This window comes from Thermobia domestica, chromosome 13 (genome assembly GCF_964235325.1).
Source record: "Thermobia domestica chromosome 13, izTheDome1.hap1.1, whole genome shotgun sequence".
Lineage (NCBI taxonomy): Eukaryota > Metazoa > Arthropoda > Insecta > Zygentoma > Lepismatidae > Thermobia > Thermobia domestica.
Window position 1 is genome coordinate 187,629,648 of NC_137466.1, and position 20,822 is coordinate 187,650,469.

General features: G+C 35.3%; 1 protein-coding gene across 7 annotated transcripts in view; it reads right to left on the minus strand.

Moving 5' to 3' along the window:
* Positions 1-19,803, minus strand: part of eIF4G1 (eukaryotic translation initiation factor 4G1) — a 249,513-nt gene extending 229,710 nt beyond the window's left edge. For 3 of the 7 annotated variants that reach the window (XM_081737082.1, XM_081737081.1, XM_081737078.1), the window contains exon 1: positions 19,373-19,728. Coding sequence is in view for 3 of the 7 variants with exons in the window: in XM_081737076.1 (XP_081593202.1) it covers positions 19,373-19,481 (109 nt within the window). In the remaining 4 variants the exon portion in view is untranslated. Of the gene's footprint in view, positions 1-18,905; positions 19,108-19,372 lie in introns of those variants that run through there. The other 4 variants (XM_081737080.1, XM_081737075.1, XM_081737076.1 and 1 more) reach the window with 3 other exon arrangements.
* Between the last annotated feature and the right edge of the window lie 1,019 nt (positions 19,804-20,822).

Below are 20,822 nucleotides of genomic sequence, written 5' to 3' on the forward strand. Positions count from 1 at the left end.
AATAATCGTAATAAAAAGCGACCAAATGTTTATCGATTCACGATCCCGAACTATTTTGATGTAAATTCAGTGTCCGGAGAACATGATTCCCATCTCTGACCTGTCTCTTCTAGCTTCAGTTTTTATAATAATAATAATTATTATTATTACTTTAACGTCTCACAATTATTCATGGTGGCTGAGGGAGACGATGATAATAACATTGATGATAACTGTCGAATGAAGGAAGTTCAATAGAACGGGGAACCAAGAGAAAACCCACGTACCCTTTTTTACGGTTGCAGTACTGAATTGTCGTAAATTGGACGTCTACTGCTGTTTCACACTAGGAAATGAAATGAAATCTTTTTTAAGTTTTACGTTCCATGGTTATCCCGGTTAGGCTAAACGAGACTGTGATAAATTAATGAAATAGTAGAATGAAGAAAGTGGGAGGAAACGGGAGAACCCCGAAAAAATCCTCGCATACGTGTTTGCCCACCACAAAGCTTACTTTGCGCGAGCTGGAATCGAACCAGGGACCCCAATGCACCAGAAGTGAACGCTCTAATACTGACAAGTAAACCTTACGTTTGGGTGAATCGAGTTGCTGACGGAGACACATATGAGAAAGTAGTACTAAATGTGGTCAGTATTTCAGTGAAGTTGTAGGTGCGAAGCTCCAGGGGTTTAGGAGATATAGCTACCAGAACATCACATGGAAGTACAGAATAGTCTTCATACAGTTGGAGGTAAAAGCTCTATAAGACCTCTTGTAACAACAAAAGATGAATAACAAATATATGGGTACATATTAGGACTAGGAAGAAGTCATATAGTAAGGGTATACCTGACGGCGGCCATCTTGAAATCCGCCATTTTGAATTAAGGTTAAGTTTTTAAAATAGGAATAGGGTCATGTGATACATGATTTAAGACTCGAATTTAATCAGAAGAACAATGGTGACGTTAATTTTGATTTACGCGCAATTGGTAAAAAGTTACAGGGAAATTAAATATTGTTGTAGCATATGTATTAGTCCTTTACCCCACCTTGTAAATGTTGTGTTAATGATAATAATTAAATAAAAAGCAGGTGGATAAATATTAGGTCTATGGTAAGAGTTGCCTTGATGGCGGCCATATTCAAATCCGCCATTTTGAATCAGACAAAAGTTTTAAACAAAACGCATAACAGTGACATCTTATTAATAGCAAATTTGCCATAAATCCAACGGTATAACCATTTTTGCTTTATCATTATTCAGCACAAAATTAAATGGGAATAGAGTAATGCAATAGATGACTTCGGGCTAGAAGTTAATCAAAAATAGAATGTTAGCGTTACAATGTTAGTTGTTTGATGCTGTACTTGCACGCCATTTCGTTGTTTTTCTTGTATCCTGTTCACATCTATTTCTCGTTCGCTATTTAAAACTTTGTCTGATTCAAAATGGTGGATTTGAACATGGCCGCCATCAAGGCAACTCTTACCATAGACCTAATATTTATCCACCTGCTTTTTATTTAATTACTATCATTAACAAAAAAATTACAAGGTGGGGTAAAGGACTAATACATATGCTGCAACAATATTTAATTTCCCTATAACTTTTTACCAATTGCCCGTAAATCAAAATTAACGTCACCATTGTTCTTCCGATTGAATTCGCGCCTTAAATCATGTATCACATGACCCTATTCCTATTTTAAAAACTTAACCTTAATTCAAAATGGCGGATTTCAAGATGGCCGCCGTCAGATATACCCTTACTATATGACTTCTCCCTAGTCCTAATATGTATCCATATATTTGCTATTCACCTTTTGTCGCTACAAGAGGTCTTATAGAGCTTTTACCTCCAACTGTAGGAAGACTATTCTGTACTTCCATGTGATGTTCTGGTAGCTGTATCTCCTAAACCCCTGGAGCTTCGCACCTATAACTTCACTGAAATACTGACCACATTTAGTACTACTTTCTCATATGTGTCTCCGTCAGCAACTCGATTCACCCAAACGTAAGGTTTACTTGTGAGTCACCGCGGCCCCGTTTCACATTGTGAAATGAAACTCATTTGTTTAAAAAGTCCTAATCTCTTTATCAACAGATAACACTGAAAAACTACGGTCCAAACTGTTTACTCTTTCATATTTTCATTACAAGTAGTTGTGACGTGAGATCGGGGTAAGTATTAGTATAGTATCATGGAAAGTACAAATGAAGGATAAGGGGAAAAAACAAGGAATGTCCATGTATGTGCTTTATCGGGTGCTTTGTCCTATCTGTTGGTGGCTCTTGGTACTATCTGACTGTATATGCCATGCACACATAGATGTAAAAATGTCCATGTAAAAAGGGGCAAAAGATGTAACTAACCCTATTCTTCTTACGCGGTTTTCAATATTAAATCGCAGTTTTCTTGACAATGCAGTTTTGTGACATTCCTACTTTTTTCCGCTTACCCTTCAAATGAGTACATTGTTTGAATGTGCCTAACTCAGATATGTTCAGAATTAAATAAAGAAAGTGTAAAACATTATCAGCGAACTGAAAGAAGCACTGAATGAACTACTGAAACATCGCATCTACATATATCGCTTTACTTTTAGGTAGATTAAGTTCTTCATAAACCCTTAATATCCTCAAATTGGAGAGATGATATCTGATATGTAAACCCAACATTAAAAGTAACTGAACATGCGTTCCAAAGTTTTTAAAAATACCACTTGTACGGGGGCGGGAAGGCAATTTCGACTTTTTTTTATTTAATTCCCAAAAAATAACTGGACATGTATATCATAAACGCTGGAATATGTACACTCATGTCCAAAATTACTGTCGCATGTCTATAAATATGTTGTTGCAGGAATATATTTTGGTAACGAATTCGCCCGGTATTTCTTATGTTAATATGTGTATAATCGGCAAAGACATGTATTTGGCAAATTTCATGTCAAAAGAGCAGTAAATAAGAACAATAAAACGAAAATAGAACTTTCTTGTCCATTTAGCAACATTTTGTTTTACTCATTCTAATTTTCGTATTTATAATTCTTTTCCTATGAAATTTACCACAAATATACATTTCCCGATTATACACATAGTATCAGAATTAGAAGTACCCTGCAAAATCACTATCAAATTACAGAAGACAGTTACAGATATGCGACAATAATTTTGGACATGAGTGTACGTTGTAAGTCGTGAATGGAATAAGATATATCTACTTTCTATGTGTGCCCATTCGAAATGCAGGTGAATATAAGCTTTGGGGGATCTTGAATAAAATAAACGTTATTTTACTCCAATCACAACGGCAACTGGTAATGAGGCTACATATTTTAACAGAAGCAAAAAAGCAAAAGAAAACAAGAAATTGAAAACCTAATTATTAATTACTATGGACACTGCAAGATCAAAAGATTAATGATATTCTTTAGGATGATACTGTAACATACAAGGCCAGATGCGTGTGCAATACGCGATAATTTGATTGGAATATAAGTTCTTATGGTAAACATATTCCGAGCTGAGATTATCATCATTTCATGCATGTTATTTTGTAAAGCAGTGAGTACTGATGAAATATTACCTAATACTAAGACTAATTACACCATAATTTTACGCGACAATTCATTCGCATGGGAAAAAAATAGCAAACATTTTATAGCTAGTAATTTCATAATTATATTAACCACAATTTATTGCTTTTTTAATGGCAAAAATGTGGAAGTAAAGCTAGTAAACTCTTTGAAGTACCTCATTTGCTATGTGAATATTGATACACTATTTTATGAGCAACGCTAAACATATTAAACATAACAAAACAGCATCCAACGCTGCTTCTACCGGATTACTCTTCTTACTTTCTGCCTCAACCTCTGACAACATGAATGAAATTTTACGGTTTGATCTTCAAACTTGAAATACAGGGTGAGTCAAAAATCTCTTATCACCCCTTATAAAATGGAAGCGAGTGCAGACAGCCCGAATTGGTAATTGTACTGACATATTAGGCCGAGGGGGGAACCTATATAGTGCGTGTTAGATGAAAGACTGCCCTTTGTTGAATCTCACTCAAAAAGTTTAAATGAGAAGGGGTCATGTGATATACGAAAACAGGGCTAGAATTTTACGAGAAACTTAATGGTGTCATCAGATTTAACATAATTGTAATAACTTTGAAGTTGTAATCAGTTGAAACTCAAACTTCTTTCTTACTTCCAGGTGCTGAACAATGCCATTAGCCAAGGCGCCCGCACCGATATCGCCAAGATGTGGAGTGGTAGAAGTGTCGTGATTTCAATGAAAAAGCATCCTCAACACGTCGCAGTTTCACACGCTGCAGTGGCATACTTACTGACCAAGTTCAAAGAAACAGTCAAGGACAGACCACAATCAGGTAGGCCTAAAACTGCAATTGACGAAGGCACAGCTACGGCAATCTTTGCATCGTTTGTTAAGTCTGCACAGCACAACACATGTCGATTGTCACTGAAATGCCACGTCAGCTAAACCTCAATCTGCACGATGTTAACGACGCATAAGTGGCACTCATTAATAGCAGCTCCAGCAAAATCTTTCTGAGGATGATCCAGATCGGAGAAATCAATTTTGAGGCTCGGCTGGAACAACTGCAGCAGGACCCCAACTTTGCAATGCTTTTTTCACACCGAAGAAAGAAATTTTTGAGGTAAACAAACAAAATCTACGTTGCTTGTCTTAATTTAATCCCAAGTAGACAGATCCGTGTCAAATGGTTGATGTAGGGAAAATTACAGAACTCATTCTTCCGTCAGTGTCGGTCCCGGATGGCAGTTTTCTCTTATTTTACTAAGTTAAAATATTTATTATTTATGTTGTTTTCTAAACCCCCTTGCTTTTAATTTTAAATTATGATGAGTTGCTCAGTTTTGTCTTGTTGGTGTCATTTTTTTTAAATTTATTTATTTTAGGAAAAGAATATTATTTGTTTCTTGAAGAGTGGGTTATTTTACCAACACTTATGGACTACATGTTCGTTAGTATGTGCATGAATAATTTTCTGGTCGTTAGATTGGTCGACGTGGGTCAGTGGAACAGCCTGCTAGATGGCATGATTTATCACAATTCGAATTTTACCTGTGGGTGGTTCCTAAAGACAATGGCAAATTGCGAAAAGATTAGGGATGCGGATCATTTGAAACGGATACATGATGCATGTGCACAAATCATGCCTCAAACATTGCTCCGTATTCACACAGCTTGGAGGACGTGTCAGCAAACATGCATAGCGCATCATGGTCCGTACATTGAACTCATTTTCTAAGGGGTAATCTGAGTTTCCTGTGGTCATGACTTCATAGTTACTACAGCTATGTTAAATCTAATTATATCATTAAGTTATTTTCTTAAAATTCTAGCCAGGGTTGGCAAAAACCATGGTTTTTATTTTTTTTTTTTTAAAAAAAACGGTTTTTTTTTGTTTAAACCAGGTTTATTTGGTTTAAATAATTTGCTCTATATATTCATATCATATATGGACAAAAATAAGTTTGTTTCGCCTTGATGTTATTATGCAACAGCCGGGTTATGCTGGAAATGGTCACATAAGCTTAAAGTGGAATAAAAATTGCTTCTCGATTTACATCCGAGAGAAATTGTCCTCCATTTGAACTCGGAACCAGGACTAATTAGCCACAAATGCGATACGTCTGCCGACTCACTCACGAAGGAATCCTGATAAAAATACCTTGTACAGATCTTTACATGTTTCTTAATGTAACTGTCAAGAGTCATTTCAGAAGGACAAAAAGATAAACAGTTGCACGAGTAAAACCATTATACAGAATTACATATGGACAATTTCAAAGTACTACGGAGTACAGAAGAACTAATTTAGTTCAAGCTAGTTAACAACGACTTTTATTGGTCCAAATTAAAGAAATACAACGACTTAATTTGCATATCAATAAGAAAAGTGAATAAAGATACGAATTATTTGAGTCCACTTTGGCTCAGACTCATTTATACATAAATAGATACCAAAGATACTTTTCATTTCACTAAATGCCTCTCGTGGGGTCTGTATGAAACCCCTCCACACACAAAAAAAGTACGGCATTTCGATGTATTTTATCAATAGTAAACATTGAAACGAAACAATATTTAGAATCTTTCTTTGATTGCAATTACATAACAATAATAACAACTACAAAAAATCACAAAACAAAAATTTATGAACTTATATAAAAAAAAGTTGCTTTTGTAGTATAAACTTTTTGAGTAATGAATGGGGAATTTAGGTCTGAATATAATACGAATAATATATGGGAGTGAAACGTGATAACCCACAAATGTGTGTTCATCAAGATTTTACAAACACACTTTTACGAACATTTTTCGTTTTTTTTTGGTTTAAACCTGGTTTTTTTTTTTTTTTTTTTTTTTTTTTTTTTTTTTTTTTTTTTTTTTTAAACCGGCTGGTTTACACCTTGGTTTAAACCAGCCAACCCTGATTCTAGCCTTTCATATATTACATGAACCTCTTCCCATTTGAACTTTTTGAGTGAGATGGTGACCTCTCCCCTGACTCGCACCATAAAGGCTCCCCTTCGACCCAATGTGTTCCCACTACTACCAATTTCACTTATCTACACTTGCTCTCATTTTATAAGGGGCGGTAAGGGACTTTTGACTCACCCTGTACACATAACCTCATTAGTTCTTATCGATGACACACCCAGTACGATTCCGCATATCAGAATTGATCAGTCTTATTACAGGTCCAGTCAATGGTTTGTAACTGCCACACATTGCGGAACTACCATGTATTACGATCCTGACTCCTCTCTTCGAATTAACTTACGAATTACTGTATCTACTTTAGTACTGCCTTCTACTGCGGTAATCCTTTTAACATTCAATCAATCTTCCTTCCGCCATTATCTTCTATCTCAAAACATAATTATCTCCCAGTATCATAATCAGTTATTCTATCTTTTTTTTTTTTTAATTAGTTCCATTATTATTCTTTGTTTCCTACTAAGAATCTTAACTCTCACTTCGACTATTTCGTTCGTTTTTGCTATTTTCTAATACACTCTAAATATCTATAGATCGAACACTTACAATAGTCTCTCATCGCTCCTTCATAATGTACACGTTTGTTTCCTACACAATAATCCTCATGATAAAATTCATATTTCAATCTTTACTAATGCTACTACTTAGCTTAGATACCGAAAACTAGTTATACGTTTCGCTTTTCCTCCTATCCAACTTCAGTAGTCATAGATCACCATTCCTATCTTCTCTTCTAATATTTATTTTCACCCAATATTCTTCAGTTTTCCTGAAGGTTTCAAACACCGCGTTACTTTTACATTCAGATTTATAACTATACAACATGAATAAAATTACTTCTGACTTCTACTTAAACACCACGCCCCTCTAGTCAAACTTTTTCTCACTCCATTTGTGAATAAGTACTTAACAATGTTAGCGGGTGGATAAAAGCACCACAAAAAGATAATATATTCATAGGTGTTTTGTACTACATGCAACGATGACTTATTTCTTTAATTTATTTTTAGCACATTCTATTGTACTGTATATTCGATAAGTTAATACTCTACTAAAGCTCACTCTCATTATTATTATTATTAAAGAAAGCGAATAACTTGAAGACAAGGAAAAATAATAAAAATTTAGGGTGCATAGTTTATGTCTACTGTTGGGCATCAAATTTCTACACTACATGAAAGGTTTGGAAATCAAGTATACAATAGCATTTTGTAGATACTCGAGTTTTAAATGCTTTTTCCTGAACAATAAACATCATGCAACTTATGGATTAATACTAGTAATCATAATTCTCTTTCAAAATTATCATACAATATTCAGTGGCATAGTTCATTTCCTCCCTTTATTTTGAAAAATACGAAAACAATACTGAGCCTTTAAAGCTACATAGTATACATTTCAGAACCAAATCTTTGTTCCTACCAAACATCAATTTTTGAATGATTAATACTCATGAGATCATGTCTATAACGGAACGAATAATCTGAAAATTGTACGTCCAAAAACGAACAGGATACAGTCAAACAATATCGTATTACTTAACGGGATGTCTTGATTTGCTCATTTTTTTCCCTTCAAATATAAAATGATTAATGCGTATAATTATTAGCACAATCTACAATACACATATTATATAAGAAAAATGAACCGCAGGAGTTTCTTGACTATGCACCAAATAACTTAACACTTCGGTTAGCTCGATCGATTTCGCAATCAGTTCCGTCAACTTTGCTAAAACCCTATTACTTTCCCATGCGTTGATGTGACTTGAATAAGGATATTTTGCTACTGTCGAATAGTACACTAGGTCACAGCAAAGGATGGAGAAGTAATAGATTTCCAGCGAAACATACGAGACTGATCACGAAAAAGAACATTGAGCTCACCGAAATATAGAGGTTATCTACAGCATAAACAAGAAAACTCCGTGATACAAAGGTGTATCTATTATTATTTGATTCCTACTCAATTAATTAAGGATATGAACTGACGCATGTATGACAATTTGTAAACGAACTTTTATGTACTGCGTCAAGTATTTAACGTAGTGTTACTGTACTGTTTCGGTGTTACCAGTCACTTTCCTCAGCACATCGGGCAACTCATTAACAATCCATCTCACTTCTCAGAATTTCCTCTTGCACTAGAATTCCCGTCTTTTGAAATTGTTTCTCCCTGTGGAAATACTTACGCACTTTTTTTTTTCCTAACGTATAATTTTGTACCAATTCACAATAATTTTGCTCACTTTGTGAAGATGGTATCTACGATCTTAAATCTATGTAAAAGGTTAATTATACATTAAAAGATTATTAGGCGTATTATTATTATTTATTCCAATGGTAGCTGACTGCAGAAGTTAAAACGAATCACAATCATTGTGGAAAGATCATGGATCGTATGGCAGAATTTTATACAAAAGGATTGTCAATCAATTGCGAATTTTCTGTTAGAATACACTCAATTCCCGATTAGATGCAAAATTCCCGTCCAAATAAAATAGATTTATTACAACTCCTAGCAACACCCGAGTGAGTGCCAAAGCACAAAATGTCAGGGGCACATGTTATATGCGTTACAGCAACGCAATATTTGAACTTTGACGGAAAACTGTATTACAGAATTGCGTCTGAACATCGGCAGAATTAAACTTTCATTTAAAGAGATGCTTTAGAAAACTGAAGTATCATGTACCACCCATTGCATGTTTAAAAGTTAGCAAGCACGAAAATATATTGTAGTTTCAAAAATAGTAACAGAGAATTAAATGTTAATCTATGAGTGCTGGATCTAGATGTGGAGAGAGAATTTCAACAACGGATTCCAAAAACCTGAGATATTTTAACAGCATTTCGGGGAAACTGATGCAAATCGGCTAAATGACATCACTACATATGTATCTAACACATTGTAATGAAATATTTTAGATTTTGACAGAAGTTTAGTTACAGTACGTTTAAATTCGGCATATCCTGACACAAATCGTACTTCGTATGCACTCTCTGTTAATAATTATAAGCAACGAATAAATATATATATAAAACGAACACATTAATACAAAAGAGGAAGTCTTAATCACATGCATAAAAGCTAAAAACTTATTGAAGTTTATATATAGTTAAATGTACAACAAAAAAAAGTTTCTACTGTGTATATAATTTCCCAGTAAGGTTCTTTCATTTATCTATGTTCTAAGAATGAATAGATTCAGATAATCATGTCATCTAAGACAATATTTAAAATTTGCTCATATAATGCTTATTAACATGCACAGGGAGAACATTTTTGTTGCAGACTGTTTCTTTTAAAATAATGTGGCAGCAAAATGTCGAGCTTCCTTCCCAATAGTTAACACTATTTGGTGGTGAATGCTTAGGTTATTGGTCATGTCATGACTGCTTACATATCAGCAGCCCACTCTTCCTGAATTTTGCCAGCATAGCATGTATTCTGCTGTGATTGGTCGCCCACTGCAAAAAGTATTTTGGACATCGAAACTTCTAGAACGGACACTGAATCATCTTTTGGCTATTGCTTTTGATAACGCATCTTGCCCATAAACAGCACAATTTTGTTCCCAGGTCTACGCAGTATTTGCGCATTTATCGAAATAAAATTGTAAAATGCGGAAAGTTTGATTTGTCTTTATGCCACAAGGATTTTATGTCTGATATAAGAACTTCTTTGAATGCCTGTTAGCTTCAGCTGTCAAAATAATGTTAGGGCTTACCCACTGTGACTCATACCCTTCAATTTGGGATACTAACGAAACTCGTGCACCAAAGGCTCAGTACCTTTATTGACCACCTGATAAGTAAATTGGAACAATCTTGTTTAATGAAAGCTGCGAATTTCCTGCACACTAGCGCTATTTACTTACTGGCACAAGGCAGGCAGTGCAGATAAGACACACCTATTAGGGCACTGTGAACTATTAGGAGCGTTACACATAGACTGTTTTGTATTACAACAAGGATTTTATTTATATAAAAGTATATAATATTTATAATGAATGTTATTAAAAATATAAACAAGTTTACAGCAAGTACACAATTGACAATAGGTTCTCAGTAAAAGTAGAAATCTGTTTGTTGGTAAAGGTTAATAGTCTAAAAAAGAGCGTCTATTGATGTACTAGTTGCTTATATAGAAAAGTAGATTAGCACAGCAGTCTGTCGCTTAAAAAATAACAAGTACTCCGACCAAAGTATCTCCAAAATTACGAAAATTATTGAAATATGCTTAGATACAATATGAAGACAATTTACGAAACAAGATTTCAATACGGAAATCCATTTGTCTCTTTTATTGGATTAAGGAGAGTTGCATTACAGCATTAATTAAAACTGCCCATTAATAACTTGTTGCAAAATCTGTCGAACTAACTTCTTACCCTGGAAATTTGAAACGAAATCCGGAGTTGAACGGTCCACGATTATGCCATGTACGCTAGAGGACACAACGATTCAAGTGAATGACAGAAAAATTGGCGGAATGAAAAAAGAAAGGAAATGTGAGTATCCCGAGAAAACCTACGGGCACAACGGTGTCCACTACAAACTTACTTGACCGAGGATCGAACCAGTCTCACCCTAGAACTTATGAAATCAAAAGTGAATAGACTATATATGTCGGTATAACTATTAAAACTAGAGTGGGGCAACATATTCTATATTGGGAAGGAAGTATTGCTATAACTGGTACGTGCCAAACCATCTATTGACTAATAATCACAATTCACTTACATAGGGCAAGTCAAAATGGATCTGATTTCAGAAATTTATAAACATCTAATGAACGTATGTTACTGTGAGACATGTGGTTAAAAAGGTGTACTGTCAAAAGTTTTTTTTTTTTTTTTTTCTTTTTCAAACATATCATTAAGTGTTTTACGTAAGCACCTCGCATAACACGGTAAACATCAAGCCAATAGTCTTATCTTCTGCCAAACCTTTAGTACCATGTTCCGGTCAATATCAGCAATTCATTTCATGCTCACTGCTGACTCTTAGCGGTAGAAAGTGGAAACAGCACGTGAACTTGGAAAGTTAACCTTTCAAAGCGTCTCACAATAACGTATGTTCATTCCATTTCACAAAATTAATTTCCGAAATCGGGTCCATGATTTTCACTTGCCCTGTATTATATGAAATTACGGTTATACATGTTTTATGTAAGTCTGTTCCTTTAACAGAAAGTAATGTTTTTGAGCAGCCTTACATAAGCACAAAAAAAAAAAAAAAAACTCAATCGGAACAGAGGGAACACTGACAAGGATTGAGATGTCACTATAGCTTTAATAATAAATAAAGAACCACAATTATCAAGTACAAAGATCAAGAGCAAATCCTATATTCATGATAATCTCTATAAAGGGTGGCCCAAAAGTAGGTATACAGTACAAATATTGCATTTCATATCATTCGTTATTGTTATCCATCAGATAGGCTTAGTTTCTTTATAATTTGTTCTTAATGTGTTATTACTTATATCTTAAGCTCGGAAAAGCCGAAGCAAATAAACCCATAAACTAGAATGTTACACTTGATCAATGCAGGGGTGTGTCGTGTACCTACTTTTGGACCAACCTGCACACTGGAAATCCTGGAGTTAAGTACGTAACTGACTCACCAACGTCCAGACTAAATCGCTTAAGCTAGAAACTTGAAATTTTGACAGTGCATAAGATTTATGCGGTAAGATAAAACTATGGAAAGATTTTTTTGAAATTCGATGAGGAAGAGGAGGGAACTGGAGTGACAATTATTTATAGTAAAATGTCCACATCTTCGAATCTGAGGGGTAGACATGACATTTAGCACATGGACTTCTCATTTAAAATAATTAGATATGTGTTTTACCGTTTCTTGATATTTCCGTCTCACTGTTCCTTAATATATATATTAAAATCGAGAAATCCCTACCACCAAGCGGCAAGCACAAAGAAAAAAAATCTATATCACGAGACACATCACGTATAACAGTACTCGATACTGCAGCCACCACAAAAAGAAAAATACGCACATCGTACATCAACATAACGTTACGAATCAATAATGATGCATAAAACCATGAATAATTTACAGAAGCTTGATAAAACCATTAAAAGAATGTCAACTACAAAAAAACACTACCCACTAGTATGTGTTAACTGTGGATCAAAACATTCTCAGTGGAGACGGAAACAATACAAACCAGCGCACTAGTTTCCCAACATTCAAACATCGTTAAGACTAAATTTCTCCTAGGGTTATTGAAACAACACAATTTCCGACTGCTTAAACTACCATAGTTATAAACATAAAACCTAATCGTTATACTGAATTTCCCTAACACAAGCAAGTTGATGAAAGGCAGGCTACTAAAAGAAGAGTAAATATGCTTCACGTAAAGAAGAAATCATTAATTAATCTATACAATTGGAGAGCAATGCTTCTTCCTCCGAAAGAAAAAAAGTATAATAAATGGCAATATTATTAGTAGAATTATGAACTGTCCATATAAGAAATGAAATTACTTTTGTAACAGGTTCCATCCAAAATATACAACTACATATCTTCAGGAATAACAAATATTTCTATTTAATATGGTACAAATTTGGGCCTGGCTCAGCAAAACTGAAGAATTCGATAAGAATACGTTATTATAAAACTTAAAGCTAAAAATCTATCAATTCAGAAAGGAAGAGTATTTACTTAGGAAAGGTGCAGACTATTTAATATGTGAACAAAAGAACAGTGATAAAAGGTGTGGTCCACCCCGATGGCACAACTTTCTTTGTCTTTCTGCGATGAGCTTTTGTAAGTCAAAAATTTTCTGCAGAGGACACACTTGTGATTGTTAAAAATACACTTTACGCGACGCAGAAAGCAGTTCAAACTATATTTATGGGAGTCGACCATACATTTAAGACACCTACACATAGCAGAAATGTTTTATAATTTTCTGTTGGCTATTTTTTTTTTTCCTGTTGCAATTTTTCTGCGATCGCATCGCAGATCGCGGCATATCCTGCAATGGGGTGGTTCATAATACAAAACTAGCTTATAGTGAACCTCTAGTACAAGAAACTGCGCGATTTTCTCACGAGTAATTGTTTTAATGGCATGTAAAGTTTGGAGCCATATTATAAAACTGTACATAGTTGGTGGATACGCAACAAAGAATGAATCTATTTGGTCTAGGAATTAATTCGTGCGGTTGGTACGCACACATTGAAGCTGTAGTACAAACACAAAATACATAAATACCTTAAGAAAAATATTGTCCATCGCTAGCCACCACTTTCGCCCATCTGTCAGGCAATGTACGGATTCCGTGGCGAAAGAAGTTCTCATCCTTGGAAGCGATCCAGCCAGAGACCCATGTTTCGATATCTTCTGAAGAAGTAAACCGCTGTCCAATCAAATCGTTGTTCATGCAATCGAAAAAGTAGTAGTCCGAAGGAGCAACGTCTGGTGAATACGGCGGGTGGGGTAAATCTTCCCATCCGACATTTTCTAAATAGGTTTTGACCGGTTTTGCGACATGTGGGCGAGCGTTATCATGTTGAACAATAAGTTTATCATGTCTGTTCTCCCATTCTGGTCGTGTTCTGGCCAGAGCTTGCTTCAAACGCATCAATTGTCGTCGATAACGTTCTCCATTCATAGTTTCACCCGGTTGCAGCAGCTCATAGTACACCACACCTTTCATATCCCACCATATGCACAGCATAACCTTTGCACAGTGAATATCTCGTTTTGGTTGTGATGGACCTGGTTCACCTGGTTTCACCCAGGCTTTTTCGTTTAGGGTTCTCGTAATGGATCCACTTCTCATCACCTGTAATAATTCGATGCAAAAACCCCTTTTTGCTCTGTCGTTGAAGCAGTAATTCGCAAATGGTTTTTCGTCTTTCAACGTCTCTGTCTTTCAATTCATGTGGAACCCAATGTGACATCTTTTGAATCATTCCCATGGCTTTCAAGCGTTTGGAAACTGTTGTTTGATCAACGCCTAATGCTGCTGCAAGTTGTTCCTGCGTTTGACACGAATCCTGCTCGAGCAATGCTGTCAATTCTTCGTCTTGAAATTTTTTTGGCTGTCCAGCTCGCTCTTGGTCTGCCAAGCCGAAATCACCACTTCTAAACCGTGCAAACCACTTCTGACACGTTCGCTCAGCTAGAGCATGGTCACCATACACTTCCACCAAAATACGATGACTTTCAGTCGCACTTTTCTGCATGTTAAAGTAATGCAGCAGGACACCCCGCAAAAACACTTTATCAGCCACAAATTGCGCCATGTTCACTTAACTACAAACTGGTGTTGTTGACGCTTTAATCCACTGCCCTATACTACGAACGATACGCGATGACAGGGGTTTGCAACACATGTGTGGATACACGGAACTGTGGGACGTTCCGTTCGTTGCGCCATCTCTTGTCCACCCGCACGAATTAATTCCTAGACAAAATAGAAGGTATTACGAGACAATCAGCGAAATAATGGTATTCTTTGAACACTTATTTTTGGTGTCGCCCCCAGCCTAACCTGTTCCAAGTGCAGGCATGTGCCTAAAGGAGAATGTAGAAGGCATGTAGATACTATTTCTACACAGAAATTTGAATTTCAGACTGCTATGTAAATTCTTAATCTGTATGTAGTAAAAGAATTAGATTAAAGAATTTAAAACATTCATCACGGTATGTGCCTATTTTACCTCAAGAATATAGACGTTTCTTATAAACGAGTCAGGAATATACCCAGTTAAAGGAGGGGGTAGATATATACCGATAACGTAAAAAACGCGAGGGTTTATTCGAGCAGACGGTTTTACTAAACAGAAAATTTATTGGTAATTTTTTTTTTGTGAAGCAATGAGTAGTTATTCCATTACTGTCAGTACATAGCATATTGAAATGAATTTTGAGTGAAATTATTTTAGGTGTAAGTCTGCTCTTCCATTATCTTCGTTTATGCGTATACCTGCCGTCACTGACGCGCCAGCTACCTACGAACTCACCCACTCCTCCTCACTAACGCTCATGCCCTGACTCGGTTACACAAAATTAGTGCTTTATTGAGTATTAACCTAGCCCAAGTTGTTTCGTGTTTTATGCACTGTAGTTTTTATACCATACGATCACACAGTATTTAAAACTGAGCCTTTCTAAAATCAATCTGCAAGTTGTAGTGGTGCTCTTCATTTAGCGCATGCTCTGCTAAAAGAAATACAAAGCCCTAACCTAATCTGAAAATGTAAGAAATGTGTCAAAATTCGGTAGAAACGTCTGCTCGAGTAATGCTAAACGCGAAATCAACAATTACTATTGTTTAAGCTAACAGAAATACTCGATGCATTACTATACCTAACAATGAATTACACTAGCTACAAACGGATCTTGGTAAGTTTCCCAATCTTCTATATTATTTATACAAGATTGAAACCACCCAAAATCGACGTAAATAATATCATCTTTGACTAGGCTGATGGCCACCCATGATCGGAAAAACAAAGCTGTTTTAAACGTTATCTTCCTAATTACCTTAAGATAATATACCTAACTGACAATTACTCCGGTTTCATCTCTCTACTTTAGTTGTAATGATATTTCGCATATATTTGCTAATTTCTTTACTTTTCACTAACTACCCATGCATCCACATTACTGCAGAAATAAATTAACTGTCAACGTCCACCGTTGCTGTCATATTAAGAAATAACGAAAACAATGTTTCAATGGAATTACAAATCTTTAACCTATTTTATCACTATGAGGAAGTATATACCCTACCATGGCATAAAAACTACAACACATAAAACACGAATCAACTTGTGGTAGGTGACCACTAAGAAGGAACACTGCTATGTAACAGTCAGGGCAGAGAGCAGCAGGGGGGTGCAGTTGCAGTACATCTTTAGGAAGTAGGCGGTGGGTATACCAATAAACAAGGAAGCTGAAAATATATTTCATATAGCATCAAAGACATGCCTTGTGGCACTTCCGTGATCACTCAGCAACTGCTTTTACATAACACTTCCCATCACAAAGTCTTCTTTACGGGGTACTATGCGGTAAAGAGCACAATTTACGTTTCGTATTTCTACCTCATTATACATATGAGAGATAAGATTTCGATATATATTAATACTTGTACAATACTATTCTAAAATCAAGTCACATTATCTTCCATAGATTTTTACAAATACATGCCTCCCTAAAAAAGGATAGCACCGAACCCCCGAGAGGCAATACGTTGTGGGACACTAACGACTGTTGCTAGAATCATAGGCACCTTTCCCTTCCCTTCCTATTAAGTAAGACACATTACGGTTATAGCAGGTGCATCAATTATGATCTCATTATGTACCTTCATATAGTACAAGATTAAACTTACTTCTTCATAATAGCCACCGTACAGTGATTACCTTTATTACCTTAGTCGTTTGTGTGATGCTTAAATTTCGCATAATTCCCTCACTTTCCCCGGACATTTTGCAATTTTGGCATTACTGCTGTATCGCCGGACCAACTTGAAAATCGAAAAAACGTACCAAAATATACAGCATTCGGTTATATTAGGTTGATTACATTAAGTTACGTTAGATTACTTTACATTAGGCGTGCAGTTTTACTACACGGATCCACAGTATTACTACTAGTAGTAGTAGGGACGGATTAAAAGCCCCGCAGGGATGGTAGAGTTCTGTTCTCGACATGAAATGGGCAAATTAAAGACTTGCCCAATTTTTTCTGTACATTTTAAAATTATGGATCGGTACAGTGAAACAAGTGTACCTCTGCACGAAATAGTTCACTCACCTCTTATTTACCTGACTTTCACTCATTCTTCCTTACAAACTTAAATATATTCTCCGATTTACCCGGTAAATTTCCTAAGATTGGTCTCGCGATACAACAGTTAACTCGTAATATTTTTGGAAGGAGGAACCTGCCAGAGATCCTCTATCTTTTTGAACTAAGTCAACATTACTTTTTGAAATGTACTACTCCGAGAATTAATTTTCGGAATACAAATTTATCTTAGAAAGTATGTATTGTGTAGATGAAGGAAAAATGAAATCTTTAAGTTTTACGTCCCACGGTTATGCCGGTTAGGCTAAAGGAGACTGTGATGATGAGTAATGAATGAAATGGTGAAATGAAGAAAGTGGGAGGAAACGGGAGAACCCCGAGAAAACCCACGCACACGGTGTTTGTCCACCACAAAGTTCACTTGGCGGGGGCTGGGATCGAACCCGGGACCCCAAGCACCAGAGGTGAACGCTCTACCACTGAGCCACCGCGGCTCCGGTGTAGATGAAGGAGGCCAAATATTTAGATGTAGGTAATTGCTAACTGAAAATACAAAACAACCTAATATTAACAGAAACGGACAATGTTCAGCAAAAGGGGTCCAGCTATTTTTCTAAACAAAAAAAAAAAAGTTATAATTTCGGTATTTTCTGTTCACAGTAGGTTAGGTTAATTTATGCTAATTATTATATTAGCGTAAGGGTCCGGCATAATTTTCAAAAAAATTATAGAATTTCGCTTATTTCTATTAATACTAGGTTAGTTTAGGTCAGGTTATGTAAGGTCTAAGTACTTGCATCATCGATTTCTCCCGTAAATTTTGCATTTTTTACGTACTACTGGACCCTGTCTGCTACACATTTACCACAGAAAATAGCGAAATCGTTTTTATTTACTTTTTTTTATTAGCTGGCCCCCTTCAATTTAACACTGGCCGAATATACATATATTCCACGTACGTATTACTTTCTTACGCCAGAACGGGAAACAATTTCGTTTTTTAACAAATAAATTATAGGAAATTCGTGCTATTTCAACGCTACTGTGCTTCATAAAACCTTGCACTTCACGATATTGTGTTCTTACATTATATGATGAAAAAACAAATGTTAATTTCTGACAATGTCTTGTAAACTTTTGCTACATTCTAATTAGTGAAAGATGTACCATGCACTATTCAATGTTTAAAAGTATACATAGCAGCTATATATAAATTCTGCTCACATCTGGTTTAAACACGAAGTGATCAATGACGTAAACAAGTAAATTTAATGTTGATATAGAAACACTGGGAATAGTATCAAATATCTACAATAGCCTTCATCACAAATTACCTTCAATTTACTAATATAGAAGAAAATCTGATCATCTGCTAGTTTTCTTAATAGTACAACTTCCGGTTTAATCATGTGAGGTACGCTATGATTAATCATACGCACTAGAGCGTCAAGTAAATACATCCCACTGGTAAATCCATAAACCAGTACAACTTTAAATTATGAAATCATTTCAAATATCAGTAAACCTATCTCTACGCAAAAGTATTGCATGATTACCTCACAACTGCTTACGTATGAACTTTCAAACGAATCTGCAGGAAAGGGCAAGCTATTATTGCAATAGTAAGCCGACGTTTCAAGTTATTCACTTTTACACCTTACAATATAATATTAGCACTATTTATATTTCACTCTGTGGTCAGGTCACCAAAAATAATATGTTCGTAACAGCAATACACTAGACACGTAGTTTAACTTAAGTCACCACACCTACATGCAGTTCTATGATTAAAGGACTCGTTGCGTAATACATCGTACGGCTAAAGAACACGTCACCAAACTGTGTTATTTATTGAATGATTTTTAAATATTTTAACTTTCGTAAGAATTTGATATTACACTCATAATTTTCAAAATTTTCGACTGTCTTTACCCCAGATACAAATAGTGACTTCAAGGCTTAGTAGTTAACATATAGCAATCGACAGTCTGATTCATGAAAAATACAGAATGATTGTACTTACCACATGGAATTTCAGGTGTTGAAAAATTCTGAAACAAATACTGTGATCTAGAATAATGCGTCTGATATCCTGTTTGAGCTTGTCCTTGTTTTTCTTTAGGTACGCTCATGGCAACGTGTATTATGGTAGTTTGAAGTCCTCATAGGACCCTTGTTTTTACTGTTTTTATTTTCGTTGGATCTCCTGTGAAGGAAGAAAATAATATCGTATAAACAACAATCAAGCATCGTACGCCTCTGTAAAAATCAAAATTAGATTTAGTTTTCATGCATAAATTGAGATGCTAGTAGATTTACTTGATGATGACAACACTCCGCACCTTTTGCAGTATTTCAAGGAGACATTTCGACCATTTCCGCAAACAATTCGGAACTCTCCGTTAAAAAATGGACAGTCAATATGGCGCCTACGCGCTCTTTTCGTTGCCAGATAAAAATCCTGAAAATTTGGATTAATTTTATAACAATCTTGGTCATGAGTATATAAATTTAAAAAAAAAAAAAAAAAAAAAAAAAAAAAAACTTCTAAAATGGAATTGCCTAAGTTTCCCAAAAGTGACGTAAGTTTTTTTTCTTAAAAAAAAAAGGTGTGAGTATAGTCAATTTATACATTAAAGAGGTAAATTTAAATTTGACTGTTGCGTTCAAGAATTACATTACTTCATGTTAGCGTGTAGTCCATTCATAACTTAACTATACAGTATGTTCCAACATTCGATGCCGAAACTCCAGAGGGTAATACTATCAAACAAAAGAAAAAATCTAATAAATATGGCTCAAAAACGCTTCCTTTCAGAGTTATAAGCCGCCGAAAACGGAAAACATCATATTTTAATACGCCTTAGCTTCAAAAATATAGAACCTGCAAGGAATACAATCCTTTGGTACCGGCGGAATAAATTATATAGAGGCAGATGGGGTACGGGGTAGTTAAATACTAATGACAATATTTAAGCAGACTACTTTTAAAGATAATTACATTTCTGTTAGTCATCGAAAATTACTAATACCATTATTCTCTTTCATATAATAGCAATATTATTTTCAAAAGTTATGTCACCAACAAACAACATAATTTATTTTCAAAGAAAAGTTTTTCATAATAAAGTAAAATTAAATTTCAATATTAAAATATTTGGTAAGGTTTCTAAAGATATATTTATCAACTTCTGATACTAACGTTTCGCAGCCTTGGATTCGGTTCGTCACTACTCCAAGTATTACATTATTTTCGTTTTCGTTATACCAGGCGTTTTCAAACTTTTTGCAGTTGAGGCTCCCCTCAACCACCAAAATCTGAACGCGCCTCCCTGTCAAAAATGAAATGTATCACAATATCTATAAATACATGTTTCCCTAAAAGAAAGACTATCACTATCATAAATTATGTTTCATTTATTAATCACTAATGGAAATATCCCATTAACACAGGTGATCTACATTGTACACAC